Source organism: Rhincodon typus, chromosome 26 (assembly GCF_021869965.1).
Source record: "Rhincodon typus isolate 14 chromosome 26, sRhiTyp1.1, whole genome shotgun sequence".
Taxonomy (NCBI): domain Eukaryota; kingdom Metazoa; phylum Chordata; class Chondrichthyes; order Orectolobiformes; family Rhincodontidae; genus Rhincodon; species Rhincodon typus.
Window position 1 is genome coordinate 15,198,212 of NC_063357.1, and position 26,647 is coordinate 15,224,858.

General features: G+C 39.9%; 1 protein-coding gene across 1 annotated transcript in view; it reads left to right on the top strand.

Moving 5' to 3' along the window:
* Positions 1-5,030: 5,030 nt before the first annotated feature.
* The window catches only part of nufip2 (nuclear FMR1 interacting protein 2), a 34,299-nt gene continuing 12,682 nt past the window's right edge, over positions 5,031-26,647 (top strand). Inside the window, exons 1-2 of the mRNA XM_020516444.2 lie at positions 5,031-5,325; positions 13,461-15,173. Of these exons, the coding sequence (XP_020372033.1) occupies positions 5,175-5,325; positions 13,461-15,173 (1,864 nt within the window). The 5' untranslated portion in view covers positions 5,031-5,174. The remainder of the gene's footprint in view (positions 5,326-13,460; positions 15,174-26,647) is intronic.

The following is a 26,647-nucleotide window of genomic DNA, read 5'->3' on the forward strand; positions in this document are numbered from 1 at the left end:
TTCACTCAACCTCCAACACAAAAACAGATTATCTGGTCCTTGAGGACGAGGGGGATTCTTTTTTGTGCAAAGCGGTCCCCGAGCCTTTTCTGATGAAGGGTCTAGGCCCGAAACGTCAGCCTCTCTGCTCCTATGATGCTGCTTGGCCTGCTGTGTTCATCCAGCCCTGCACCTTGTTATCTGGTCCTTATCATGTTTCTACTTGTAGCTGTTTGTTGTGCACAAATTGACAGTGTTTCTTACATTGCAAAGTGACTATACTATATTTCAATGGCTGTTAAGTTCTTTGGGCCATTCTAAGATTATTTTATTCTACTTTCTTCCACTTGAAATGCTAACGTCAACATTTTCACAATGAAGAGAACAATATAACTTGCAAGTTATTATCTGTGATAAAACTGGATGTTATTATGTAACATTCTTCAATTCAACATATCAAGAGACATTAACCTATATTTGAAAGGAAGGCTTGAAAAAATAACTTGCCTTTTTATTGTCATACATGACCTCAGGATGTTCCAAAATACTTTCCAGTCAATTAAGTACTAATGACATGTGGTCACTGTTTCAATGTAGGAAACATTACAATGGCTTCAACAATTTTTATAGACGTCATGACTACATTTTACACTTCTTTACACTTTAAAATTTTTGCCACGCAAATATTCACATGTGGGAGTTTAGCCAGTAGATGACATTATAACTTATGCTCAGTTTCAGCCTCATTCATTTAGATCAACCTCTGAACCATTAGCTTTTTTGAAACTGTTGGTTAGCTTTTTCTAGTTCTCAGTTGTACTGGTACCAGAAGTTGGGTATCTGTCAGATTGACAATTGATAGCACTCTTTCCTTGGAGTCATAAGAATGTAAGTTGAAGTTCCAATATGGACTAAAGTCACTAATTCTGATAAGTGCAAGAAGCTCATAGACTTTGTCATTAAGAAAGAGACCATACATCACTTCCTCTGCCAATCAAAGCAATCTTCTCCTAATGGCATGTTTGGACTTCACATTTGTCTCTAGTTTTTACCAATCCCCTTTTATTCCTCATGAGATCATCGTCATCATGTTTCACTGTCTATGAAACACAACTTCTGCTTTTTTTCTAATGTTCTATTCCTACTAAACTGCAGACAATGCATCTTATCATCTTGATCAAAGGCTAACTATTAATTTAATGCCTCCGTCTCCTCAGGTTCTTTTTCATTCTCTATCAAATGTGCCACCATCAATCATTCCCTTATAAGCCATCCTTGACAATTCTATCTTTTCATCTCATCCCAAATGCCCTTTCCTCTCCAAAGTCCTGGAAGATGTCAAAGACAAATTCACATTTATCTCTTCCAAAACTCCATGTCTGCTTAAACTCTTCAGAGAGGTGTCTACCTATTCTGTAAGACCATAACATACAAGGATAGAATTGGACCATTCAGCCCATCAAGTCTGGTCTGCCATTCAACCATGGCTGATATGTTTCTAAGCCCCATTCTGTTGCCTTTTTCCCATAACCCTTGCTCCCCTTATGGTGATCAGCTGAATCAAATTCACAAAATATCTCTGGGATTGTGATGTGCATCTTTTCCTTGCTCTGCTCAAATGTTTTATACCTTTGACATATCAAATTATCCTTGACGTTTGATTTTACATTATTGGTCTATTCCCTTATTGGCTTCATCCCTGCCAATATCTCTAACTTCGTCTAGCAGGTCAAATCTGTGAGAACATTCTTGCAATCATGATCTCTTGCCTAGCCTCCATTCCTAACTCCACCGTTCATGGCTGTGTCTTCAGTCTTAAATTAGTCACCAAATTCTGCAATACCATATTTAAATCTCTCCAACTCTCTTTCCTCACACAGGACCCTCTTTACAAATATACCATTACACAAACTCTCTAGACGCCCAAGTCTCTGTTGTCTGTGTTAATTTTTCCCTCATGAATCTCCTTGGACTGGTATTTTATATTAAAGATGCTACATATGTGCAATATTTCTAAATTTGCCTCAACAGGCTGTGATGAAAATAACATCAGCTTCCAAATTTATTTGGCAATAAAGGATTAAAAAATTACTGATTGCGTTATCACTGATGTATTGGGCAATATTTATCCCTCTGTCAACATGACAAAATTCATAATTGGTTGTTATGACAATGGTGTATATGGGAGCTTGCTGTGCTCAAATTTGTTTCTGCATTGTCTGCAATACAACATAAGGACAGCAGATACATGAGAACACCACTGCCTGCAAGTTTCCCTCCTAGCCATTCACCATCCTGACGTAAATATATTGCTGTTCCTTCAGTGTCATTGGGTTAATATCCTGAATCTCCCTCCCTGGTTATATTGTTTGTCTACCTACACCACATGAACTGCAGTGGTTCAAGAGGCAGCTAACCACCGCCTTCTCACAGGCAACTAGGGACAGGCAATATATGCTGGCCACCAACTGGCATCCACATCCCACGAGTGAATAATAAAAAACTGCAAAATTAAATCATTACTCGCAAAGAGGTTTGGGATGTCCTACTATTTTGAAAGTGCTATATTTTTGTGTGATGATAAGGCACAGAAGGCCATTTGACCCTTCATGCCCTTTCTATCATCCCAGTCTTTTACACAATGATAAAGCACATCACTCTATCATAACATTCTTAAAAAGAGAGATTGGCATTTGTTTAGTCCTTTTACTATTCACAACCACCAGTTATCTCAAGTCGCTTTGCTTTAAAAAGCCAAGTAACAACCTATGGTCCCAAAAGGCATTAAATTAATGCAAGTGCATTTTTTAAAATTGAGTGACAAAGTACAGAAAGAGGCCATTCAGTCCAGCATGCCTGCTCCACCATTCTAACAAACATAAGGCAATGAAGGCAATATAATCTATTATGTTAGTGGCCGATCACCAAAACTAGAAAGCAGGTCTGGCAGCACAATGGTTAGCACTTCTGCCTCACAGCACCAAGGAACTGGTTTGATTCCAGCCTTGGGTGACAGTGTGTGTGTGGAGTTTGCACATTCACCCATTTTTCCGCCAGATGCTCTGGTTTCCTCCCAAAGTCCAAAGGTGTGCAGGTTAGGTGGATTGGCCATGCTAAATTGCCTAGAGTGTCCAGGGATGTGCAAGCTAGACGGATTAGCCATGGGAAACGCAGGGTTACTCTTGGACGGATGGTGTGGACTTGCTGGGCCAAATGGCCTGCTTCTGCACTCTAGAGATTCAATGATTCAAATGAAAGTATACAGAGTTATTTATATACACTTATTTAATTGTTTAAAAATTCATTCATGGAATATGGGCTTCACTGGCTGGGCCAGCATTTATTGCCCATCACTAACTGCCCTTGAGACGATTGTAGGTAGCGTGTTCCACTGCAGGCCATGAGCTGTGGATAGACCCACAACATGCTAGGGAAGGAATTCCAGGATTTTGACCTAGTGATAGTGAAGAAACAACGATATACTTCCAAGTCAGGGCCTTGTGGTGCTGTAAGTAGTGGCCCTACCTCTTGGCAAGCTTTACGTTCAATTGCCACCTGCCCTGAAAGAATAACTTTATATATTTATTTGTTATATTTATGACAGGACATAATTTGTGTGTGTATTACAAGTGTCGGGTTCAATTGAAGCATTCAGACTTGTTTCCCTTGTCTTCCAGTCCAGAGCCAGAGGACATAACCTCAAAGTGGTTGTCCATTTAAGACAGATAGGAGGAGGAAAAGACATAACGTTTCAGGTCCGGTGACCCTTCCTCAGAACTGAGGAAGGGTCACCAGACCAGAAACGTTAACTCTGTATTTTCCTTCACAGATGCTACCAAACTTCTTTTTTGTTCCTGATTTACAGCATCCTCAGTTCTTTCGGTTTTTAGGTAGGAGGAGGAGGAATTTATTCTCTCAGAACCGTAAATGTATGGAATTCTTTAGCATTGAGGTCTGTAGAGGTTGGATCACTTAAGTATATGCAAAGTTGAAATAGATAGATGTTTAATCACAAAAGGTTGTGGGGAAAATAGTGAAACTGAAGATCAGATCATTTCCAACCAACTGGCTCAGAAATGTTAATACACACCTCAGCAGCAGGTGGGTGTTGAACCTGTTCCCTGGAGGGTTGGAAGCTGAGGGGTGACCTTGTAAAGGTTTATAAAAACATGAGGCATGGATAGGGTGAATTGTCAAGGACCTATCCGGGACTCCTAATCCAGAGATAGGGACACTCCAACTACCCTTCCTGGAGTTGAGGATTATCTGATCATCAAAGATCTGGTTGAGAAGCCTGCAGATTGGATGGGCAGAGTGGCCTGCATTTACCAATCCCTCTTTTATGGTTACCCTGAAAGGAAAATTTTACGAACTGGGGAAGATGTAGGCGGTTTTGGGGTCTGGATGTGGAACCATAGCCGATAAAGACGGAAATTGTTGGAAAAACTCTGCGGGCACGGCAGCACCTGTGGAGAGAAATCAAGAGTTACCGTTTCGGGTGCAATGACCCTGCTTCGGAAGCCGAGAGTTTGTTTCTGATTTCCAGCATCCGCGGTTTTATTTTCTTTGCACGGAATCGCGGACTTGTTTTTTTTTTAAAAAATAAACAGCACGGAAAGACAAAAAGAAAACAGAAATTGTCGGCCGAGGCGCAAAAAAATATACCAAAACCCCAGAAATTGTCGGCCGACGGTAAAGGGATATTCTATCCATTCTCAACAAAATCAGCACCGACCTGCGGCGAGGGAGGCCGAGCTAACCTTTCGAGTTCGGTGACTCTTCAATCGAGGGGGTGGGAGAAGAAGGAAAGAGGCCGTTCGGCCCCTCGCGTCACGTCGGCCCCTCGCGCCAACTCATCAAACAATTGGGTCTTGCGTTCGCCACGAGACCGGGAGGGGTGTGCGCGCGAGCGCGGGGAAGAGGGGAGAAGGAAGGAAGGAAGGAAGGACCGTGTCGAATGTGCCGTTCGGAGTAGAGCGCTACGCGCGTGGTGAGGGGCAGAGGCAGGGAGTGAGTGGGAGAGACATAGCCGGTGGGGGGGAGAAAGCGGGGAGCAGATCAGGCCGGGCGTGTCGAATCAGCTGCCGCCAGTCGGGTAAACGTAGGACGCAGGCGCAGTGCCACCTCCCCGTCTGCCTGTCTGTCTCTCCCTCCCTCTCTCTTTCTCTTCCCCCCCACCCCCTCCCCCGCGTTCAATGGACGAAAAGTGCGGCCGCGAGCAGCCCTTAGCTCCCGCTCCTCTCACCAATGGAGACGCCCAACAGCAGCAGGCCGCCGGCGACCTAATCACCAAAGTAAGCGATGTCTCAGACGGTCAGAAAACGAAGAAAAAGAAGAAGAAAGCAGGTGAGAGCGCAACCCAAGATCTTATCAACCGGTGTAAATGTTATTGACGGGGAGAGGTTACATAAAAAAATGTCGGTTGATGATGGTGGTGGGGGCTGCGGGGGTGGGAGGGGGTGTAGGTTTGCAGCCGTGGTCCGTGGTGACCTTGGTGGCTTCAGTTACACTCTTTAGGCCCCTGAAGGCCGTGCCGGATCTAATATTCCCACCACCTCCTCCTCCTGGTAACCGTGTCGCCGTCTGTCTCTTGTCTTTCCCTCCACCTCCTCCTTCACTCACAGCCTCTTTTCTGAGGGAATGAGGCGCGGTGCCGCTGGGGGAGAGGGTAGACGGTTGGTGGCCTTTTCCTCTACTTCTGTCGGCGTGAGTCGGGGCGGGCAGGCCGCAGGCCCCGGCCTGTGGATGGTGGTGTTGGTGATGATGGTGGTAGTGCTGGTGGCGGCGGTGGTGATGATGATGCCGGCTCACTGGAATGTTCTTCAGCTGCCATTTCCTGTCCGCCATGTTGGAGGAGACCCACACACACACACACACACTCCGTGTCTCTGTCTCTCTCTGTCTCTCTTCCCCCCCCTTGGAGTTGGATGGTCAACGTTTTAAACAACAGTCCCCCCACCATCTCGATGTACGTCCCGCAAACAGAAGGAGGTTGCATTGCTGCTGAGCTTAAAAAAAATTCTTTATAAACAGTTATCCCACTCCGCGGGCGCGCGCACACGAGTATTAACCAGGAAAGATAGGGAGTGTTGCTAGCGGCTCCTTCCTCGCCTCGTCTATTTATCCGCTCCAGCGTTAGACTTTTTTTTCTTTCCCCACCCCACGTTTTTCTTGTCTTCAAGGGTAATCTCGTCCTCGACGGTTAACGTCTTCCAGATTCATCTCGATGCTTCATCTCTTTCCTTAACCACCACCCCCCCTCCACTCCTTTCTCAATCAGGGTTGGTTTCATAAAGCGAAACATTACTTGCATAATTTGCTCTCTTTCCACCCCCACGCCCGCAATTGAAGGAAAATATGTATTCGTGATTTTTTTTTTGGAAGGGTCCATTATTTGGCAGGTGCAATATAGACTGTTTGCAACGTGGGAAAGTCGATGAGGGGTCCAGTTACAGTCGGGAGCATCGAACACTTTGAAAATCCTGAATTATCGCAAATACTTAATTTTAGGATAAAATTATTTCAGTTATGTTATAGTATTTCGAAAGGGCATTTGTGGAGCGAAACAGCATCTTTGGGTCTCGCCAGGGACTACTCCAGGTAAAAGAGCCCTGACGCAAAAGGCAGGCAAAAAGCGTAGCATTCACAAAATAACCTGATGTAACTTGTTTGATTTACATTAAGGGTCGAATAGCTTTGATTTCAGAAATCTTTAGTGCGTTTCTATGTCTTTAGATACATTTATCTCAATGTCTAGATCAGTCATGTGTTTGTCATTAAGTGTAAGGTTGAACTATGTACTTCTTACAAGGCGGATTTAAATATGCATGCAGTATGTTGTGTGTATGGGCGCGTACTTTCAAAAATATGTGAAATGGTGAGTATCCAGTGATGTGAGAAGTATTCCAAATCTGTAGTTTTAACATCATAAATGTTTGAATGCTGGAAAATATGGAATTAAATAATTAAAGTTGAAATTAGCATTCAGGATATCCAGCATGTCCACTATAATAATTTGCAGAGAACATTGTTTTAATTTCAAACACTTGCAATGGCGATCCAAGGGGTTGGTGGTATTGTGAAGAAACTCTGTTATGTTTAAGCATTTACTATTAATTGGTGAATTGTTTATATCTAGTTAAGTATTTGTTTGCCATTATTATAATTAGCCTGTGTGAAAAGAGGTCTTCCATTTATGTGGGGCTTGCTGTTGCTGCAGTTTGTTATGAAAGGAATCTCTCAGCTTTGACAATGATACTGAGTTTATTCCATCAGTTTGAATTTCAAATTCATGATTTTTAAATTTGTGTAAGTAGGCAAATAACACCCTTTCTGTTCCTTTAAAGTAGGCTTTGTTCAGCTGTAAATATATTTGCTCAAAACTTTGCTATTCCTTTCCAAGTGGTTTTATATTGTTGTAAGCTGGAAAAAAATTGTTTCATATCAATGCTGCTGCATAGTATCCTGCATATGGACAACGGCCATCAATGTAGAAGTTCAGTTTCAGGACTCCGGCTTTATGTAGGAGTTCATTGAGATGATTCTGAAAATAATTGAAGACCACAAAATGTATTTCGTTAACAATTTTCTTGATGTACAGGAATCAAATCAACCACAAGTGAATCGGGACATTCTACTATTGTAAACATGTGGGTTTCTTTATGTTGTCTTCTTGAATTTTTTTAAGGTGGCTGAGACAAAGGCACTTTGTCTCAGCTTAATGCTGCTGAAACCCTTATCCATGTTTTTTGACCCCTCAGCTACCTTGAGGTAATCCTGGTTGGCCTTCCATGCTCTACCCTTTATGAATTTGAAAATAATCCAAAACTTTGCCCGTGTACCAAGTCCTGTAGATCCTTCCCTGCTAATCTGCTATTTGGCTCCTGATCGATCTGCTATTTGCATCCATGCTTTCAAATCTGCCTCTGCAACCCCACCACTCAAACATCTGGCTTCCTGAGCCTTCTGATTGTAATAGCTCCATCCTTGCTGGCCAAGGCTCAGCTCTAGAACTTTGTAAGTATCTCTGCCTTTCTTTTGCTCCTCCTTTGGATTGAAGTGTCAGTATCTTTTTGGCCAAGTTATTGGCCATCTTTGTCTTAGTGTGGAACTTTAATATATTGTGCTCTTGTGAAGCACTCTTGGTCACTTACTTTTGTTTCAGATGCTATGTAAATGCAAGTTTTAATATAGATAGGCATCTGGGCAAAACGAAGATTTGTCCAGAACTAAAACATCAAGTATAATAGAGTATAGATAAAAATGGTTCTTTTGCCTCTTAATTTGACTGTTTGCCTTAAAAATAAAATCAACCGCGTCTTGTTTATTTGCACCACTTTTTGAACTTCTCTAATTCTATGTCAATGGGTGAGTAAAATCATAGTTTTTCACTTGCATTAAATAACTCTTGAGCTGCTCTGAATTGGGTATGAGTTTATTCAGGGCAATAAAGAGTCCAGAGAAATTTCTAGAATCAGCTTGAAGTTTGCTCTGTACTTGCCTTGAAGTGGCACTTTTATTGCAGTAATAGCTTTACTGTAATAAAGTTGCACAACTGAAATATGACATTTTCTTGACATAGAATGTATTTGTTCAGTTTTCTGCTGCTGAATTTCTTTTTTTGTAAATAATTTAACCTATTTTGCCTTTTAAAGGTTATTTGAACTATCATTTGCTTTTTTTGAGGCTTTCATAATTCACTTATGAAATTGAGATGCTCCACATTACATTATAGGTCCAACAGAGTCATACAGCACAGAAACAGACACTTTGGTCCGACTCGTCCATGCCAACCAAACGTCCCAATCTGACCTAGTCCTATTTGCCAGCGTTTGGCCCATATCCTCAACCATTTCTATTCATATGCCTATCCAAATGCCTTTTAAATGTTGTAGTCATACCCGCCTCCATCATTTTTCTCCAGACGTTTGTTCCATGCATGAAGAATCTACTCTTCAGGTGCTTTTTAAATCTTTCCCTTCTTACCATAAACCTATGTCCTCTAGTTTTGAACTCTCCTATCCTAGGAAGAAGACCTTGGCAATTTAGTAAGTTTGCAGATGGCACCAAAATAGGCGTGTAGTTGACAGTGAAGAAGATTAAGTATAACGGTACCTTGATCAAATGGGCCAATGGGCCGAGATATGGTAGATGGAGTTTAATTTAGGTAAATGTGATGTTTTGCATTTTGGCCCTCGGTTGTGTTGCCAAACAGATAACTGGGGGTACAGGTGCACAGTTTCATGAAAGTGGATTTTTAAAATTATTTTTCTAATCATCCTGTTCAGAGATGTAATTACGCCCAAGGAACAGGTATGCCTGGAACCTGAGTCTCGGTCCAGGGATAGGGACAGTATCACTGTGCCACGAGGTGGATGTTTCAAAGTTGCACAATGATTTTGTTGGGTGATTTTTAAATAGCATCCAAAAGAAATTGATCACTTTTACAGTGCCAGGAACTTGGGTTCGAATCCAGCCTTGGGCAACTGTCTGAACTTTCTCAATATGGATCACTTTGGAAATTAAGTAATTCATAATAGTTAGTCTTAAATAATTTTAACCGTTGTGAAATGACAAGCATTGTCTTCATGCTGCATAGCGACTTGCCGTCCACTTGCTTTTGATAAAGTAGTTCCATTGTCTGTTGCTTCTGAAAAGTTTTGATTGGTTAATTTTCCTGTACTGGTAGACATATAGTAAAGTGATTTGATAGATTAAATTGGATTAACAAAAAGTGTTTGATCTTGGTGAATAAAAGCAGAATAGTTTGGATGCTGGAAATTTGAAACAAAAACAAATGGTCTGGAAGCATCTGTGGAGAGAGAAATATAGTTAGTTTTGAGTCTGATATGACTCTTCAGAGCAGAGGTCATGGTTTGTATTACATTGTAATTGCAGTAGCAGTTTAATGCGTCATAGTTAAGTTGCCAGCCTGTTTTATTTACATGCTATTGCATGCTTTCACTTTTTGTTCAAGAAAGTAGCACCAGAGAATCTTTAAGTACTAAATCGAAGATTCATACAACCCCTATAGTACAGGTAGAAGCTATTTGGCCCATCCTTTCAGTCTGCACTGACCCTCTGAAAAGCATCCCATATTTACCATGCTTAACCACCCTGGCCTGTACATCCTCCATGGTGGCGGAGTAGGCAGCATTCAGGCTCCTGTGCTTGGGATTGTCCTTTTGTCTGCATTTTTCTTTTGCCATCAAATGTACCTGATAAAGAGCTCTTCAGCAGGAGGTGGCTTCAATGGGCTCTGGAGCTGCAGTGGCAGTTTCAGCGCCAGCATAGCTACAAAGATGATCAATCAGCCTGTGAAACCTAGAGTGTGACTCTCCCTTCGGCATGGCGAGGGCTTGAAAGCCGGAAGCAGGGGACACTCTTGGTGACATGGCGTGGGCTGGTGTAGCCTGAAGCAGGACACTGTCTTGGTGGCATGGCGTGAGCTGGTGTAGCCCAGAACGGCATACTGTCTCAGCAGCATGGCGTGGGCTGGTGTAGTCCAAAGCAGGACGTGTGCTTGGTGGCATGGTGTGAGCTGGTGTAGCTTGAAGCACGGTGCTTTCTCGGTGGCATGCTGTGACCTGGGAAGCCTGGAGCAGGACTCTAGCAGCAGTATGCTGTAGTAGTGGAGAAGGAAAAGTTGGACTCTCCATTGAGTTATCTTTTTCTAATTTTATTCTGTGAATAACGGTTATGTACGAGCGACAGTACGTGCTTTACACTCATATTGAATGCACATGACAATGAAGCATATTCAAATCTCTGAACAGTACAAGACAATTCAGCATAACTAATCCACCTAAACTGCACACTTTAGACTGTGGGAGGAAACTGGAGCACCCAGAAGAAATTCTCTCAGACCCTGGGAGAATATGCAGACTCTACACTGTCACCAAAGCTGGAATTGAACGCAGGTCCCTGGCACTGTGAGGCAGCAGTGCTAAGCATTGAGCCAACCTGCTGCCCCTCCGATTAAAAATCTGACGCTCTACAGACTGAGCTATCCAGACTCGTTCCTGCATCAGTTGCTGACTTCACAAAACATGTGCTGCTGCTAATATCAAGAGATTTGGTCCATTTTTAAGTTTTCATGCTTGATTACTCTGCACACAGATAATTTAAATAGAAGAGATAAAGAACAATGATCATGTAATAGATCACTCTGGAGGCCAAAGTTGATTGTGCATATAACTTAACATATCTGCTTATTTTCAGTGTATTGCATAACAGTGGGGTCTCTAAGTCATAAGTACTGTGCCAACATTTACTTCCCATTGAAGGCTCGCTAATGTGGCAGAGAGAGAGCTTCGTTCAACAACCAGTTTGCACTGTACTTGATCAATTGCTTGATGGGAAGGGACAGTATGTACCCTGTATTTCACATGCTCTTGTGCACAACAGATTTTAAGTAGGGACGAATTTATGAAACTTACACGTTCTGATGAAACCATTGCTATTAGTGTCTCAATCTTTTAAAGTTGCATTCTTCAATATGTACTCCACTCCCTGGAGAGCCTGTAGTGCTCACTCAGAAATCCATCACAGTCTGAAGCTGCTGAGTGAGATGAAGATCTGTTGATGGCAAGTGGGAACAAACTAACAACTGAATAATAGTGCGTCAGAGTTTACTTAGGCTGCTAGATTTTGAACAGTACCTGACTGTCTCAGACTGGAAGTTATAACATCTAAAGTTGGGAAGTATTTTGAATGAAAAGACAGTCTCCATTGGGCCCAAAATGACCAGAGAATCCTTTGCTGTTTGATTAAAATTTTCCTAATGCCAACCATGTTGACTCTGAATAAGACTGCTAAATTGTATGCTGAAAGCTTGCATGTACAAATGGCTGCACTTCCCTGTAAAATTAATTTGGATAGCATGAGCATTGCAACCCTTGGAAAATATAGTAGAGTATGCCTAACCTGTGATTCCAGTGTGCTCATCCATAGGTGAACAGATTGGATAATGGGGATTCTTGCACTATGTATTGAAATGATCATTTGTATGTTTGGCTTAAATATTCCATTGCGAAGGATCTAGATTCTTCATTACTAGATTGCATTCCATTTTCTTAAGTTTTCAATTGTTTAAATTCATTTTAGAAAAGTACATGAAGTCCCAAACTGAACTAATAAGCCTGTTCTCTTTTTAATGAAAAATTAATTGAGGAAATAGGATTTTAGTTTGTATAATGTACCTGCATCTTCAGATCTTTTAAAATGTTTCAGTGCGAATTAATTATTTCTGAAGTGTAGTTTCTGCATGCACAACAGTTACCATGAGAATCAGTGATCAGCTAGTGCAGCATTAAAACTTCAGCATGATTTGAACATGTAACCTCAATGATAGCATTACCACCACTGATCCAAGCTGACCATGCTGGAGATAAAGGGTCGATATTCAAACAGCAAACTTCCTGATTTCAATCGAGCTCCAACTACTTTTACATCTTTCTTTCTCCAAATTCATATTGCTGAGCTTCCTCTGTATCAGCAATAGGCACAGAGTATAAAGACAAGATAATCTCTAATTTTAAATATTTCTGACATCTTGAGAGATACTCCTGGAGAAAGTCCATCTAGGGAAGATGGGACATGCATGTCAGGCAATAAAGCCTTTCTCCTTGTCTTTGAAGAGGTGGAGTACTGCATGTTCTTGTCAGTTGGTGTCATTCCTGTAGTACTATGACATTTAAATGGGAACTTTCATTCTTGATTTAGCTCAGGAGACTGGTTTGAACTAGTGGGGAGGAAGTGATTCTAATTAAATATTTTTAAATGTTCAAGCAGCAAACAATACTGGTCTCTGCAAATTATTTTCCACTTTGTAATATTTTAAAGATTCCTCTTACTAAATAAGCCAAGTTCTTATCATTTTCGGACTAGTTTTCCTCCTGTCTGTCTCCCCTTGCTTTTTCTACCTGCTCATGTCCTGATTGCTGACATGTACATCTCTCAACATTGCATTGAATGCAATTTCTATAGTTAAGATTTACTTTTTGAGAACAGTGTTGTTGGCTTATTGATCTTCCTCTTATTTTGAGTGATTGCTCAATGTGGTCACCAGTAGCTTGGTCTTAAGTTGTTATTTATGTCATGCTTTATAACTGCTTCTTTATTGTTGCTTCTGTAATAAAACAAAAAATTGCCAGTGTCTTACTGGACCATAGGGCTGCTCTCCCGAAAGAGAGAGAAGTCCAGTAGTGGTTTGTCCTGAGAATCACCATGCCTCGGGTGAGGGGAGATGTAGAGAAGGCAGTTTTTTTCTTGCTGACTTCAACCATGCAGGAATTGAATCCGCGCTATTGACAGCAGTCCCCATCACAAAGCTGCCACCCAACTGACATAGGTGCCATGTAGAAATATTTATCAGACTTTAACTTATGGCCTCAATTGCCTAGAGTTCTTGATGTAAAACTTTGCAACTGCAACTTAATTTAAAAAAAGAAATTAAGATCTAACCTTTTGTCTCATTTCAGGTTTTGAAGAATTAAATGGTGATGCTGGATCAGAAGACGAGTTTGAATTTGCAGCAAGCCAGGAAGCTGAAGACGTAAATTTGATTTCTTCCGGTGCAACTAATGGCAGGAAGCAATTTTTAGACACTAATTTCAACCCCAGGCACACAACAAAAACTATTGCCTATAGCCGAGTGGGTAATAAAACAAAGAATTATAATCACAAAAACAGTATGGACAAAAAGAATGACAAAGTCTTTGACAATAAGTCTAGGGATAGCAGATCAATTGAAAAGAAGGAGGCATTGCCATTTCTCAATGGTGTTATAACTAGCAGCTCTGGGTACATTACAAATGGATTTTCTGTCAAGAATTCAGCAGACAATGATGGTAGTGGATCTGAGAGTGGTTATACCACACCGAAGAAACGTAAAGGCAGGAGGAATAGTGACAAAAGTATTGAGAACTTAAATTTATTTCAAGACAAAATCATGCAGCACGAGGGGAACCCAAGTCCCCCAAAATTGGATCTTGAGAATGCCAAACTTGAGGTATCTGAGCAAAAGACGAGTCGTCTAGAAAATGCTAAGCCCAGTGGTAGGTATGAACTCTCAGCAGTTAGTCCAGTCACAGCTCGAGCGAAGGTGGGAACTAGTGAAACTCAACGAAAGAACTCTGATGGAAAACCTACTGGTGGTAAAAAGTTTGAAGACCGGCCTAAATCAAAGGCAGCATCTGTAACTTCAAAGGAAGACTCTTGGACACTATTTAAACCACCTCCAGTCTTCCCAGTGGACAACAGTAGTGCAAAAATTGTTCCCAAGATTAGTTATGCAAGTAAAGTTAAAGAGAACCTCAACAAATCGCCCTCAAATCAGTCATTGGCTGTGGACACTCAGGCACAAGCTTCAGGTCGTTTGTCACAGGTTCCCATGTCTGCTGTGAAAGCTGTCACCTCATCTAGCTTCTCCAATGGTTTGGCTTCAGGAGTGACTGATGGGCATATTGCTGTTTCAGGAGTCCAGACAGTTACTGCTGCTAATACTGTAGTGCCTGCCTCATCTGGGAGTGAGACCTCCGTGTCCCCTGATGGCTCAGACCCAATGGCCATGGAACAAAGAAAGCAGGGTCTCTTTTTCTACCCTTCAAATATGCAATCTGTGCTTCCTAGCACGAAGCCGGTGGAACTGCCATCACAGACAACTCAACAAAACCTGGGGGATATTTTCCAGAACCAATGGGGATTATCTTTTATAAATGAGCCAAGTGCTGGTCCTGAGCTGGCCACTGCAAGATCTGTGGACAACCCACCTCTGGAGGTGACGTTTCAAACTGAATGTGCTGCCTCTTTGGTTTCACAGGGTGCTGAACTGCTTTCAACAGGATCTGAAATTCCTGTGTTTCCAAAGGCTTATGAATTAGACAAACGGACTAGCCCTCAGGTTCTCAGCAGTGTCATGAAGACTGCCACAGTGGCTGCTGGTGTTTCTGCTGAGGGCATGGCCTTGCCTATGGAACCACATGTTAGTGAACTGCAAAAGATGGCTGCTACAAGCCAAAGTGCAATAGTTTTTGTCCCAAAAGACTTTGGGAGTGAAACACCACAACAAGCCTCTTCTACCAATGCTTTGGTGCCATCAGCCAAAGAACACCCAAGGTACCACAGAGGCTTTGACAGAAAAGACAGCTTTGGGTCATTTGACTTGAAATCTGCTGTTATGTATCACACTAAAGGTAATATTTTAATGGAGGTTGCACACACATGAAATTGGATTATTGCAATACAGCCACTTTCAGGATCACAACATTAACAGGATTTTTCCTAACCTTACTGAGCTTTGAACATTCATTCTTGGCAGAAATAATCCTCTTACAGCGTGAATTTCAAGTTTTTTGGCATGACTGTGATGTGATTGGGTATTTGGTTAGTCCAATTACATATGTAGCTGTAATGATCTTGGTAACTTATTGTGCTGGAAGATAATTCTTCTACCGTTTTAAATTGTTGTTCGCTTTGAATTGATTTGCTTTTATCTACATTAATTGTAACATTGCTGAAACTAATTGTTTGCACAAGAGTTAGGATTTTGGCAAGGCCAGCATTTAAGTGGTGGTGAGTTAATTTCAATATAATTGTGACCTACAAGGCTATTCCAGAGGACAGTTGAGTCATCTGCAGTGCTGTGTATGAAGTCACAGGTACCCAGTCACCATTTTTGATGAGACCAGGTTATGACACCCGCTTTTTATTCCATTTATTTAATTACCTGAATAAAATGTCTCCTGTCCTTTTGCTGTACTTTGAACCCATGCTTCTGGATTCATTCTCCAGTAAATTAATCATTTTACTCTCCTATCCTCTTCCACCATTAAATTCTGGTTTTAGTTTGATTTGGCTTTAACTAATTTATTTTTGACATTGCTAATCATAACGTATGGAATGCCCAAGGAACAGGTCAAGGTGCTTTTCTTCAAGCCTGCTGTTCAGCCTTGATTTGCTAGGCCTTGTACACTTTATAGTTAGAGTATATGCACATCTAGCACTGCTGCAATATATGGATTAATACAATCTTTAAGTTAAAGCCGTTGGCACCAATTTTAGAAATGGGTTTATTCAAGTGTTCCTGTTTTCAAAAAGGAATCCTCCAGCTTGAGTCTGGATGAATATCTGGGAAATTTGTAGAAGAATATGATGGAAGATTTTATTGGCTAAATTTAATCTGTCTGACCAAGATATTGCACATATCTTTCAACCTTTAAAATGGTTGTTCCCTGCCACCAAGCATGTATTTTATTCCTGGCAGCAATTTAATAGCTCTCATAATGGTGATTCTGAAGTGCAAACCAAGTTTTGCCACTGTTTGGAGTGTAGCACTTGAGCCTGACCCTTCACATTCTCTATGCTTGTTACCAGCAAGGAAACATGGTAACAATCAAGCAAAACCGCTCCCTGTTCTTGCTTTACCTGAAGATTGTAGACTAAATGTCATTCTCGTAACCCTCCTAATGAGATCAGTAAGTCGGTGCAATCTTTGAGTTGCACTTTTGTTCCATGACTTTGAATTGCACCATTTATTTTTAGTACAGTTGTAGAAAACAAACCTGTGCTTGTGACTGAGTTTGTGAGTAAGCTACATGTTGCATGGATTTGGACCTTTTTAATGTAATTAAGCATCCCAAGGTAATTTGACAGTTGGAAATGAGTATTGACCATCACACAATATTTGTCAAGAAGTTTGATCAGGGTTTAAATCCTGCGTCCCAAAGAGAGAAAATGTAATGCAGAATGGAAAGGGAATTTCACAGCTTCTGACCCAGGTAGCTGAAAGTACTGTTGTCTCTAAGCGAAACAGTTGCATTCTGGTACATTCAAGAGATGAGAATTAGAAGAATGCAATGATCTGGGAGGACTGTAGTATTGAAGAAAATTAGAGATATTGGAGGTATTTAAAAATAGGGGTGATGGTTCTAAAATTCAGACATTATTTGACCAGAAGCCAAAAAGAAGTGTATTAAGATACAGTAGAGTTTTGAATGACTGAGTCTGAGGAGGATAGACTAGTCTAATGGCTATTAAAGCCATGTTGAGAGGTTTTTGGCGGCAGCATAGTTCTGGCATGGATGGTGTTATGGAGATGACATCAGGCGATCTTAATGTATAAGTAACAGTGTAGCAGTGAAAAGGAAAACTGCAACAGCTGAATCTCTGCTGTGACAGAAGAGAGGAGGATAGAACAAGGAAGGTGGAATCCCACCCAGCTGGATGCCAGGTATTGAAATAGAATTTCACAGTCAACCGTGTCAAAGGGAATCTATGTGGAGAGATTCAAACAAGTTCATCTAAAGATAGACAAGTATCTAGGAGCTGACCAGCTGTTCAAGGATTTTGGAGAGGGAATGGTGTGGATCTGATCCTCTAAGGACTGAGGAATCCAGGGGTTTTCTTTGCATTCTTTAACAGTAAACTTGATCGAGATAATTGGAGAGAACTTAAGTGGGTAACGTGAGAGCCAGAAAGGGAAGTCGAGCAGCCAGTACTTTGTATGGGAAGTGGCTATGGTGAGTAAGGCAGTTCGCATCATCAAGATGAATCCTGATAGAGAAACTACAGATCCAAATTCAGGGCTAGAGAAAGTTGGGGGAAGAATGCAAAATGACAAGCAACATATTTTTATGCTTCTGGATGATCCTTAAAGTTCTAATTGTGCCCAACAATGATCTTAAGTGGCTAATGGTGAATGATTATGCCTGTTTCTTACCAAGGAGTGAAAATAAGTATTACGGGGGTTAAACATGGTGGAGAGTTGATGTATGATGCATTAAATGCCTACAGCTGATTTTTGGGAATTTGAAAGTATGCAGCCAGTGACCTCAGAGTTTCTCCCCAGGATCAAATACAAAGAACTGAGCTTGAAAGGGGAATGTGGTCAGATCACAATACAAGGCAGTGGTCAAAGATTGCCTTGACAGTAATCGTCATGATATGGATAGTGTAGACCTGCAAAATGATAAATGAAATGTTTCACTGTATATGCATGTAAGACAGTTCAAACAAAGGACAGTATTTGGGGAAGAAAGTTTGAATTAAAGGGAGAGAAAACCAAATGAGTTGAGATATAACATTAAATCACTGACGATGACAATTTGTTCAGTACAGTAGGAAAGGAGAAAAGGAATTTAGAAAAGGTAGAAAATGCCAAGATGTGGTTTGGAGATGAAGCTGTACCACTATTAAAATTGCTTTGAGCAGTGGAAGTATTGAAAGGTCTAGGAAGCCTCGTTTATAGGGGTAGCTGTTTGGGTGCATGTGGAAACTTATCGGATCTTGATTGGAACTTTAAATTTTAAAATCTTTAAGTTGATTGAATAGTTTGCTGTGATTTGCCCAGTACTAACAATATTGGAATGTTAAGACTGTCCAGATATACCAGTTGCAATTGATAAATGTATTCTGATCAAGCTTTGAATTGCCACTGCTTTTGAACAGTACCAAATTTAAGCAGCTTGAATTGGATGTTGCGTAAATGTCGAGCTCTTTGTGGCTGTTTTGTAATAGCCTAGTGGAATAGTAGTGAGTTCAAATATTAGAATGTGGAAGTGGCAACTAATCCTGAATGGCAACAATCCGAACAACGGCAAGGTGACAGTTAAAAATAAAATGTGTGCAGTTGCTGGAATGTACCAATTCCAAGTTAAACTCAGCTAACAGAATCAAGTCGGCTTAGTTTTGAATCATGTTCTTATTGAACGTTTACGTGAATTCAGACAAGAAAATGACTGTTTGGCCCCGTCAGCTTATGTCATTCAGTAAGATTGTAGCTTTGAATGCCACATTCCTATCTACTCCAATAACTTAATGTTGCTGTCGGACAGGGGAATCAATCTGTTTTTGCCTTAAAAATATTCACTGACCTGTTGCATTAATAACTTTCAAATGGCTGGTTGGCAGGGGTGGTGGAATTTGAGGGATCAAAGGAAATCTTCTTAACTACCCCCAGTCAATAGTTGCTGTGGCTTTAAGCTATCAACGTCTATCTCCCAACTGGAGAAAGGTGTAATTAGCAAATAATCTGCAAAGTTTATAAGTGGCTTTCCTAAGTATTGATATTTTGGAAGTAGAGTAATTTTTGTGGAGGGAATTTTTTTGGAATATGGATCTGCAAATGTTACTGTATGTCCATTCTTGGAGAAGGAGATTTGAAAATAATCACTTATGCCTCCAAGGATTGTTTTGTCTTACTAATATTGTGATTGCAAGCTATGTAGAATTATGTACAAATGTTCTGTAAATGACTGAAGGAAGAAAGAAGTGGATTTTTGAGGACGGGGAGAACAGTATCCAGTTGTTCCAACGAGGTTGCCTTTCTTGCCATCTTCCTCCTTTCCATTGTCTGAATAGGGTACATGAAATATTGAAATTCCTCATAGTCAAATATTATAATGCTTCGTGAATTTTTCCAGTGGCTACACAACTCCCATTTTCAGTGGGTGCTCTTTAACTGACATCAGTGACGAGATTGAGAATCAGTGGGTCGGCATCATTAATTGACCTGATTTGGGAGGTATTCTGGCTGAGAAACATCAGTCATGTCAAATCAGCAGTGGCTGAAGTAAACTAAAAATTCATATGACAGTTTAATAAATTGCAAGGACAAAGGTTTAAGAAAATAGTGTTTCATGTTGGATATTTCTCAAATATGCCCATACTTACAACTTGGTAGAAGAAATAAAGATGGATTTCTGTTTTCTTTTTGCATGTGATGCTATAAAGATAATTATATTTGGAAGCATGTCCTTGCGCACAAGAAATTCCTCTTGATTGACAGAAGGAATCTCATTATTTTTTCAGAAATGTGCAAAATAGTGTTTATCCTGGATGGCATTTAAAGTCCATGAGCCTCTGGTGCCTCCTACAGGCTATACAGTAAGCTGCTGTAATTTGTGGCCCTTTGTACTACTATTTTCTTTGCTAGTTCACAAGGATACCTTTTGAGGAAAAAAGTTTTCTTTCACAAAATTAAATGCATTCTGCATACTTTGCAATTTAATTTTGAAGAGTTAAGTTGATTGGGTAGTGCTGCAGGGCTTTGAAGAATTTAATATGCTGTATTTTGCAATAATTTTGTCAGCATGCAGTCAACCTCAGCTAAAATAAAAATGTGCAGTGCTGAGTGTACATCAAAAATGCAGAAATCTCTCTGATCTGAGGCTTGATTTTTGTCCTTTTTAAATCCATCTGTTAAGCAGAAAGAATTGAACGCATATTGCTGTGTATATTTAGGAATTCCAAAGCATGCTGTTAGATTTATGGATTTAAATTTTTTTTCCTGAATTGATTATAGGAGGTGGGTTATCATCCTTAAACATTCATAAGCAATATTAATTCTTACAATAATAAAAGATAGGAATGGTTATATGTAGTTTGTTTTGAAACCATTAGTAGTTTTGTGCACCTTTTCATTTCTAGCACTTTCCCTCTTATTTAGCATGGGATTGAGTGTTGCAGGTGACAGAATCACTAATCCATCCTAAATAAATATACTTGCTGTCTTTGTGCCCAATTATAATGAAGGCTGTTTAATAGAACAGTGGAATTTTGACATTCAGCACCCACACTTACTATCAGATGGGAAAATTTCTTTTCATTTTTGACCATGGGGAGAAACAAAGGTCTCATTTCACTGTATTCAACTTAGGATAAGCACATTAGGAGCTGGACCTTGTGGCCTGAATGTGACACTCCAGTTTAGAATACTGCATTGAATGCTCCATGATTATAATGCTGGCATCACACAAATATGCAAATACCAGTTTATCAACCATGGCAATTAAGTACTATATCAAATTGAGGGAAATAATTTATATAATTTGTGGTCTGAGTTTTAAGAAACAAAAACTAGTTAACTGGGATGAAAGAATTTCTAAAATGGTTGATGGTGTAATCAGTAATTTAAACATATTTGGCTTGAGGTATGGAACAGCAATAATTCTCATCTTTAAAGATGATGTATTGGTTTGATTTTCTGTTATAAACGGAACTCCTTTTTATGTAACTAAACTCAGCCTGGTCTTGTGGCACTGTGGTAGTGTGGCACTGTCCCTTCCTCTAGGCCAGGAGGTCTGAGTTTAAAACAAAAACCAGCCCATAGTTATGTTGTTATAACATGTCTGAGCAGGTTTATATTTTTGTTTAAATAAAAGTTTTTCTGCTGTTTGAAGGGGCTGAGCAGCATGTCACTGGATCAACGTGTTCAGCTACATCTGCAACTTCCTTGATCTTCCACACATCTGCGTGGTCTCCTTTCTTGTTTTTTTGCTTTGTGCTTATCTGAGAAAGCCAGGGCTCAAAATACATGGATTTTCCCCTAGTAACACCAAAGAAAAATGCTGAGTTGAATTTGGGGCAGGATGTTGTGGGCCAAATCTCTGGGGGACAGTGAAGTTGCAAGTTGGAGGGTTTGTGAACAAGTAGACCAGAAAGGGGAAAACCGTTATAGACTTGCCAGCAAGTAGATCAAAATTGTTATCAGGAGGAGCCATTTGTGTGGGTGGGAAATTATTTGGACGTCTGGTGAGAACATTCTACTTAAAGTTGGCCAATAGCAAGTTTCGTACCTGTAAAGAAAAAGTAGTTAAACAACTAAGGTGCAACTGTTTGATGTAATCTGAACTTTTAAGGTCTACACTCGAGCTCAATGTGGAGAAATGATATAAGCAACAAGACAATGAGGTAAACTGTTGCTAATGCTTCCAAATGTTCATATTTGTTCTGCCTGAAGTAAAATAACTTTTTACAACAAGTACTTTGCTTGAAGTAGGTGTTTATTGCAATGCTCCACTTGGCTCTGAGTGTCACTGGTTGTTTCTATAAGAGTGGGTGCTAGTTTTGTCAGTTGCAAGTTCACATCCCTATTGTTAAAATACTTGAGGTTCCTAAGATGTCGCAGCACAGTCAGTGTACACAAGCTGCTGTTTTCATTTGACCCCGATGCAGTTCTAGAGATAAAAGGTAACAAGCAAATGTCAACAATAGATGCAAAATAAAACTGTAGGCAATGATAAAGTTAAAAGCAAAGCATTGTATTGTGTATTAAGAAAGTTCCTTTAACCATAGTCTGAGACATGCGAGAATCAGAGGCAAGCAAGGCTATGATAGATTTGTTGAATGAACTTTCTTGAATACTTCCACAGAGAGGAGAATCTAAAAGTCAAGGTGAGACTGTTAATTGATTTAATATATCTGAAAAGGAAATAGTTCTGAAGACACTTGCCTTTTAAGAGGTGGCATGGTGATGGTGGCTCAGTGGTTGGCATGCTGCCTCAGCACCAGGGACCCAAGTTCGATGTCACCCTTGGGTGACAGTCTGTTTGCACATTCTACGTCTGCGTGGGTTTCCCTCGGGTGTTCCAGTTTCCTCCCACAGTCCAAAGTTAAGTAGGTTGGCCACGCTAAATTGCCCATAGTGTCCAGGGATGTGCAGGCTAGCAGGATTAGACATGGGAAATGCCATGTTGTACGTTAGAGGGGTGGATCTGGATGGGATGCTCTTTTGAGGATCTCTGTGGACTCAATGGGACGAATGGCCTGCTTCTACACCGTAGGGATTCTGATTTCATAAAATTATAATTTGTATTATGGGCCTTAAAAATAAGGCCATCAGATACAAGTGTGCTACAGAAAGTACTGCTTAAGTGATATGAAGTGTGAGACCTGACATTTGAACAGAAGAGTGTGCAGATTGCAAGATAGAGATGAGAACCATTTCTCCTTCTATTGCTTGCAAGTTTATTTAGCTGCTAATTTGGCTTATAGTAACAGCAGTGGAGAAATGGTCTTAACAGTCTTAAGGCCCAGCACTTTTTTTACGGGTTATTGGGGATTTGCAAATTAAAAATTTGGCATTTTGAGCCACTTTAATACATTGAGTGCGTGCTTATGTATTGATAGAGTAGTGAAGATGTTTGGTGTATGGAATGAGCTACCAGAGAAGTGGTAGAGGCAGGTACAATTACAACATATCAAAGGCATCTGGATGGGTATATGAATAGGAAGAATTTTGAGGTATATGGGCCAAATGCTGGCAAATCGGGCTAGATTTGTATAGGATATCTGGTCAGTGCAGACGAAGTGGACTGAAGGGTATGTTCCTGTGCTGTATATCTGACTCTGATAGGTTATATAAAAGTAAAGCTGACAAAAACTTCAGATATGTTTCTTGAATTTAATCTTAATTGTTGGAAGCATTGAGGAAAGTAATCTGGTACCAGTGTATTTTCCACGTATATTGCAGAAACCTTGTAACACTCCACGGCTAAATATGCTGTATTTCATAGAACCTAGATCCTGTCATTTTCTTACCATCCATGCCACCAAGATAAAATCACGTTATACATCAGTTTAAAAAAGCAGAATATGCACTGAAGTTGGACCCTGTCCTTTGAAATTTGTCTGTATTTGGGAAATTTGTCTGATCTTTGATCTTCAGACCTCAATTGTGGGGTTGTGTGTTGGCCTGAGCGGCCTGGTGGAATTATCAAATATTTGACCTATTGTGAGAGAGCCATAAATTACTGTCACAGTGATGAGAGGAGGGTACTGAAGGTGCATTCCTACTTGGCTTAGATTCTTCAACAAATGGAACAGAATTTATGTAGCAAAGCTGGGGAGTTGGTTGAAAAGTTGGGCTGGCAAAGCATGTGCTTAATTTGTTATTTCGGCCAGGCTTAAAATTTGTTTCGCCGGTCTGTACTCAATTTTAACTTGGCTCTGAAAATATTATGTTTAGAATGCAAACATTTCCAACAAAAATTAACTGTCAAAAGTACCAGTTCTTTCTTGGTGTTTTTAAACATCCTTTTTCCATGATTTTACTGTCTAATTTTAAAGCTTATTAATGATATGACTAATTTCAGTAGACAAAGGCATATTTGTAGTCATGGATATATTGACTTAATTCAGCATGCTTTTGAAGATGTGAGAAAATTGCTTGCTATTAACATTCAAGTTGGGTAGAGGATAACCGAGTTGTCTGGTTTTGGTCGATATTGTTCCTTTCTGGAGTCATTTTTGTGGTGTCTGGATGGTAACAGCATCTTCTAGTTATAAGGACATAACAGCTTGATGGTTACTGTCTGATTTATGCACTTACGAGAATGGTCCTTTATGATATGTATGATAAGCTAATGGAATTATTTAAAGAAAAGGCAGGTAGGTTTTTAAAATATTCAGGACTTGAGTTATGAAGAGGTGGTACAAGTGGAGTTGAGGCCTGGGCAGATCAGCCACGATCTTGTTGAATGGTGGAGCAGGCTTGAATGTTGATCGGCCTACTGCTGAACCTGTATGTTATGTTCTTGTGTTCTAATAATGTACAATTTTAGCATGGAGAAGTATTCCAAATGTTTTGTAATAACCAGCGGTTCACTGGCAGGGTCTTAGTATTTGGTGAAACTGGTGGGATTTCGGGGGGAATGTTAATGGAGGGAATTTGAATATGGGCCTTGGCAGAGGCAGACATTGCTGCCAATGATGGGGTGAAATATAGGTAAGCACACTGTTTGATACAAAGGGTTGGATCAAAAGAGAAAGTTGTGAATACCATCACTCAATCTCCTCCTCCTCCTCCTTACCTCCGCACTACCCCAACCCAAAAAAATGCAGCAATGTGGATACTAGCTACACTGCATAGACTGTAGCATTTGAGGGATATGTCAGCAATACCCATGTCCTGAAAGAATAAACAAATGATGAATTGAAGTCACAGTTTAAAATACTTAAGTGAGGATTTCTAACAGGAGTCGTAGGTGAAAAGTAGGGTCAATGTTGTCAGTGCGTGCAGGAGTGAGTATATTTGGAAATAGGGATACATTTATTGTACGTTGTATACTTAATTTTTGGCAACATTACATAATCACTTTTTTTCCTCCTGTCATATACAGAGGCTAGTTATATTGCCAATAAGACAAACACCATTGAAGTATCACCGGTTCTTTGATCAAACTCTAAATTTGTATAGAGAACCACTTCAAAAACCTGTATCAAAATGTTTCCAGTGCAAAATTTTACCATTGCTCCTAATTTCTAAACAGTATAGCTCCTCAATAGTTAGCTGGATTTGCTCACAAATGACCTAATTAAATAAATATGAAATTTATTTTTAAAGATTAGTTTACGTAGTTTTAAAACTGCTAAATTATGCATATCTAGTTTGAATGTGGGTCATTTGACAGGTCTCGACATTGAAATGTCACTACAATTTTCTTGATTCTTTTTCCTAAAATATTGATTCCTTTCTGAGATATTTCCAAGTACTTTGGGTGCTTATAGCCAGGTAGCCATTGTAACCATTTGTGCATTTCTGCAAATGATTCGATTATAGTGCATCACATTCCATGTGTATTTCTGACATAACTCAATATTCAGTTACTGCGAGCAGACATTGTACCCTTTCTTTTTCTTTTCTCACCCAAGATAAATGCTGAATGTAGAATCCTTTCAAGTTAACTAACCTTAGGGTGAGACTGACCGTTGAGCTTGAGTCTCTTGGTTTGACAGCTTGCAGATAAATTGTTGAAATCATTAGAGTTGATGTAATTTTTATACAAAGACATGAATTGCTTGACCATTCTCATTCTGTTGTTCAATCAATTTAAATTTGGGATTACTATACATAATTTTGAACCGTTGTTTTTAGTGTCTCTTAGCAGGCTTTGTTTAACAGGATTGCACAAGGTAAATAATATAGAATAATGGAAGCTACAAAATTCCAGTATCAAGCACGAATTATTTCAATTGGTTTTCACTATTCTTTCAACGTTCAAAAAAAAATTCAATCTCAGAAATATTCCTATTGAAGGATATTACTCATTACTTCACAATATCTCACACAGCGTGCTTCAGGGCTATCTTTTACATTAGTTTTTAATTTGACATTGCTATAATTCACATGCCATAGTATTTCCTCTAGAATTTTCACTAATCTGGTGCTGCTTAGCCTTTTTTGTCAAATTTGGTATCATTTATTTACTTCACTGCAAATAATGCTGAACGAGATGGAAACTATCCAAAACACAGTTGACATAACACTTCAAGGATCAAAGTATCTGAAGGAGAAGAAAAGTTTTTAAGATGACATTTTTGCATGAAGTGCCCCTCACTCTGGCAGAAGTTAAACTTATAATTAAGATTTTCTTTTAAAGTGCAATATTACTATAGTTTTCAAACAAAGCGACAGAGAGAAGCTTGACTACTTGTGATTGTTGCCCTTAATTGTACAACAGATTGGAGTTCATAATTAAAAGCTTGCTTCGAGGAGGGTTGTTAAGCTCGTCTTGCTGTCTTTAGTTGTGGACTCGTGACCCACAAGAAACATCCAGTGTGGTTAGTCCGGAATATCCAAAGATCAATGTAACTGAGAGAATTTAGTCTGGTGGATTGAAGTCAGGGTGACATTATGCAGTTAACTTATACAAACCGACAGATCTATATCTGTTTAATTTCACTGTATACAGTTTAGGATTACTTGATTGTCCTCAAAAATATATTTGATAAAAGGGAGTCTGTGCTGTATCTTTCTCCTGTTTTACATAGTGGAGGTAAAAAGAAATTTGCCTGTAGTATTGCCTTTTTTTAAGTGCTAGAAGTTCAATGTAATCCCATTATAGTAAGAATTTTTAAATGGAGTGGCCATTCTTCAATAACCGTGCAT